Source organism: Papilio xuthus, unplaced genomic scaffold (assembly GCF_000836235.2).
Source record: "Papilio xuthus unplaced genomic scaffold, Pxut_1.1 DF829758.1, whole genome shotgun sequence".
In the NCBI taxonomy this organism is placed as follows: domain Eukaryota; kingdom Metazoa; phylum Arthropoda; class Insecta; order Lepidoptera; family Papilionidae; genus Papilio; species Papilio xuthus.
Genome location: NW_013528891.1, coordinates 3,813,094 through 3,818,096, shown reverse-complemented (window position 1 = coordinate 3,818,096; position 5,003 = coordinate 3,813,094). Strand labels below are relative to the sequence as shown.

General features: G+C 29.2%; 1 protein-coding gene across 1 annotated transcript; it reads right to left on the bottom strand.

The window, feature by feature from the left end:
- Positions 1-3,060: 3,060 nt before the first annotated feature.
- cype (cytochrome c oxidase subunit cyclope) lies at positions 3,061-4,845 on the bottom strand. The gene is made up of 3 exons (XM_013320297.1): positions 4,737-4,845; positions 3,761-3,930; positions 3,061-3,211 (listed from the first exon to the last, which is right to left on the bottom strand). The coding sequence occupies exons 2-3, from the start codon at positions 3,928-3,930 to the stop codon at positions 3,148-3,150; spliced, it is 234 nt and encodes a 77-aa protein (XP_013175751.1). The 5' UTR covers positions 4,737-4,845; the 3' UTR covers positions 3,061-3,147.
- Between the last annotated feature and the right edge of the window lie 158 nt (positions 4,846-5,003).

Genomic DNA, 5,003 nt, shown 5'->3' with positions numbered 1-5,003 from the left:
GAAAAAGAAATTTGTCTCATACTCTTCATTATAGCATAAGACTGCATGCATACTTAAATTACTAGTGAATTATGTATTATGAAAAAAAAAACAACTAAAGACTACGTGACTAAAATTTGAGCCACCCCCCCCCCCCCGCTCCTGTGACTGACTGTAGTATTGTAAGGACTCCCCCCCCCCCCCCCCTAAACGGGTCACGTAGTATGGGTACGTTCCCTAACTTATAAAGTCGGAACTTAACACTTTGGTGGTATCTTGGTCTATAATTGTTATATAAAAAAGAGTGTTTACTAAACTGGATTCTACATTTATCCTAGAATCATTGTAAATACGTGAGTTTAGCTGTTTTTAAATAATTTTAATATGCAATTTCAACAATCTAACATCCACATACAGTCTATGGTTAAAATCTATAAAGTTATTAATACATCGAGTTTTAAAATTACAAGATGATTTTTTTTTGTTTTTTTTTTTATATCCAAAAATATGTAAGTTTTTTTATTGTATTTATTTATGTAATATCAAAAAACGATGTATTAATATTCTTAAATAAATATACAGACCAGAATCTTCTTGGCGATTAAGTAAATTTGATGATAATTTATGAACAAAAAAAAACAATCAATGTTTTTTGATCTATTACGCTTATTAATTACATTATAATAATTGTATTTAGTGAATTTCTCTACCTGTAATGTTGATGTTTATAGAATTAACAAGATTAAGTAATGTAAGAATATATTCATTTCAAAAATAATCATCATCATCATCAGCTATACGTCCCCACCGAGGGGCTCGGAGCCTACCCTAAGTTAAGGGTGATTAGGCCATAGTCAACCACGCTGGCCAAGTGCGGGTTGACTTCACACATATCTTTGAATTTCTTCGCAGATATGTGCAGCATCACGATGTTTTCCTTCACCGTAAGAACGTCGGATAAATGTACATATGTAAATCGGAAATCGAAAAACACATTGGTACATGACGGGATTCGAACCCAAGACCTGGAGATTGCAAGTGAAGTGCTTGACCCCTGAGGCACCGACGCTCAAAAATAATAAATTTCTTATTATTTCGTTTCATATTACCTATGCGTTTACAATATGACACTCGTGTGACGTCATTCGTCTTATGTTATCGTGCACGAGTTGTATTTGAATTATTTAAAAATTATTTTAATCATTATTTGATTATAAGTTTAAAAGCACTGGCTCTAACGAAGTGCTTTTGTCCATTAAAAAAAAACTTTGTCTATGGTTTTTTTTTTAATATGGAATCTAAGAAATACTTACCTATAGCATTTATAACTAATGATAATTACTGTCTTTCTCTTTTAAACGTAACAAAATTATTATGCACATAAATGAAATATTATAAATTATTTAAAATAATCCACTAATACTGGACATATATAGCCATCCCTTTCATTATCATTGAAATAACAAAAACAAAATGTACATCGGGATTTTGTATTGAATACCAAAGCTAATATAATTATAAGGTTTATTATGACGCTGGTTCGTCATAAGTCTGTGGTTACCAATAATCTATTTTATAAACATTTTAATCCTTTCAAATAAACTTTCTAAATGGCTTGGAACAAGTCTATTATGTAATACATTAATTTATTTATTTTAGATTTCTGTACCTTAATCTATACTTAAGGATTTTTTTAGTAATAATTAAATGTCCTTGAGTGTGGAAGTTAAACCAAAGACAACAAGAAATACTGAACAGTATTTTAATCATAAACAAGCGAGAAATCCTTCGAATCGTTTTTTTATTACCTGATTAAAATTATTTATTGATTTAAATAGATTTATTGGCCAAATTTTATTTGTCAATTTGTTTTTTTGTTAGATTCTAGGGCTTAATGCCCTTAAGTTGAACACATAACTGCCATATCCTATTTAAAATATATGTAATTTAATATATATCTAATTAATTGTTAAAATAATATATTTCTATCTTCTCTCTATTTCTCACTGCCTTTTTAACGTGTGATTTTCATGATATGTAAGTACATTTTTTTTCATACGCACACATCATTAAGAAAAATAAATATATTTTTATGCACAAAGTTTAGTTATTAGTTAGGTTTTTACAAATTGTGTCTATTTTATGTATAAAATATTTTTGTGAATATGTTCTTTTAATTTTTTTTTCAAAACTTGTTAAAATGAAGAATAATTTTATTTTTAGCAAACAATAAAATTAATTTTGCAAATGTGTCAAATCTACTAACCACGGTTTGCCATAATATTCATGCAAAAAACTTCGTCTTATTCTTAAAAAAAAAGTTTTTTTTATCAATGAACGTATCTATTAAAAAAAATATTTATAAAATTTGAAATGCTACATTTTCGCGCCATTCTGTACCACGTGACTTGTCATTAATATAGAATTTAAACTTCGATATGATTTTAATGAGTAAAAAGTTTTAAATTAAAAGACAAAATACCTGCCGGCAGTGATTTAAAAAAAAACTTTTATCTTATTAAAATATTCGATATATTAGTAAAGTTAACAGGCTGGTCCTTGATAATCATTTAATATTAAGTACTATTTATTACGTAGACATTTTTGAAAATCAATTAAATTGTGTAATTAAAATTAAAAATGTGTAATCCATTGAAATTGTAACGTGAGTTTCGTCTGTCATGATATTGTCATCCCTTTCATTCTCTTTGAAAGAACAGAGACAAAATGTGTCAAAAGTGTCAAAGCGGACGAAACTGATTGTTATAAATTAATTTGTGTATTCCGGCTGCCGTATAATTGATGTCCTGATTAAAATTATCTTAACTACGCTATCGTTTTATTTCAATCACCATTTAATTTTAATAAATTACCTATTTGTTTTAAGGCTTTGTCGACGTTCAGAAATTAAAAGAAAACTAGACTAGATACTCTATGCCTTAATCCAAAGTTGTTAAATTATTTAACACTTCTGTTAATTTTCTAAACTTTATACTCCAATATTCTTTTATTAAACCTCTTTTGTGACATTTCTAAACAAAATTAAAAACATATATCATTTGCAATAAATAAAATAAACAATGAAATCAGTAATTGATTTTTATTTTTTTAAATTACATTATTCACAGCAATTATAATATTAATACTACAGCAGAGTTGTTCAATAAATTAGCAGGATTGGAATAAACCTTTCTGGCGCATCTCTTCGAATTCCTTCTCCGCATCATATGTCCTGAAAATGGACATTTGGTTATTTCACTTTGCACACTGCTGTAACCAGTTCTTAAACATTAAAAGATAAACGGTTCTCTATCCGTGACATTCCAACAATAAAATCTGTATAAAACATATCGTCATCCCTGTCATTATCTTTGACTAAACCAAGATAACAATATAATTTAAACAAATATTTTGGTCTCAGAAACCCACTATTGGTACATGATATGATAAGTGGCAGTCATCTTTTGGTTATAAATGTGGTTCCTTGTTACAATACTGAATCTTTTGATGATTATTTAATCATGCTTTTACTGTGTTTGCTAATTCCTTACTTTAGTACACTAATTGGTCACTAAGAGAGGCCCTTAGCTTAGATTTAATGGGAGAAAAAGTTCCATTACTGACCAATAAGCTTTATAAAGACATGGATGAACAAGTACAAATTAACAATACATTTATAGTCTGTTCCTGAGAAAAAGGAGCAATAAAGTGATCCTATAAGGGTTCCATTTTTTTCTTTTGAGGTATAGCACACTAAAAATATGTATATCCAATTCTTTACCTGTAGAATTCAGCATACCGCCTCTTGCGTTCATTACCAACAAGCTGCTTGAAACTGAAGCCGGCCACACCTGCCAGTGCTAGGGCAACAATCAAGTTGCGCTTGATGACATTGTTGAGGAGCCCGCGCATCTGCGGCTTCGCCATGGTCGATACTGCCTTGTCTGCCATCTGTAGTACATAATGGTAACTATTTGAGATTGATATACATATTGACCCATGAGATGAAGAGTTACATCTTTTATATTAACTTTTAATATACATAGCTTTTTATCTCTGTGTTGGTATGTTAAAAATAAAGTTATGTCACATAATCTTACCAATTATAAATGAGGATGGATGGATATTTGTTTGAAGATATCTCCAGAATGGCTGTATGGATCTCGATGAAATTTGGCAGGGATTTAAATGTAGTTTAGAAGAAAACATAGGCTACTAATGATGTATTTTTTAATACCGCGCGACAGCTAGTAATATCATTTGTTTTAAATAAAGTCCTTATCTTCAATATACTTGAAACTGATAACACATCTTAACCCAAAAATTCCAAATTTGGAATCTTTGAAATATTGTTTTGTTTTTTAATAATCTCGAAAGAAAAATATACGTCACTTTTTAGGTCGTTTTCAATTGATTTTAATTAAAGCTAAATGCTTTAAATTTATATTTGTCGAAGTACCTCAAAATGTCTCATTAAAGTATGTAAGTTTTTTGACAATATTTGCAGAAACAGAAACAGCAAAATTGATATGACCAATTATTATAAACGTTATATTGAACAGTGTCTCAGAAAATAATGTAAATATAAAAAAAATATTTTATTTTCAAGTGGAGTTAACTTGGTCATATTGACAACCCATCTTACATAACATTTGGTTATTTTATAATTTAACTACTTAATGACCGATTATTATCATTACAGAAATACCTTAAGTGTAATAAAGAAATAACAGTACTTAACAAAGTAGAATACTTACAGTTTCGATTGGTTTTTCTAGTAAAACCTTGCACAAAAGTACGACCACACAGCAAGTAAAACAGTAAAGTTGTTTTCTATTACAGTGCTTCAAAAATGGCTTAACATTCGCCACTCGCGCATTACGTCACATTATGTCAAAAAGACCGCTCGCTATTGGTTCTTGAAAATTGATGACACATATCCACCAATGAAAACGCAGCAATTCACTCAATTGATGTAATCAACGAGAACAAAAATTACGCCTGTAATCGATTTTGCGTATAAT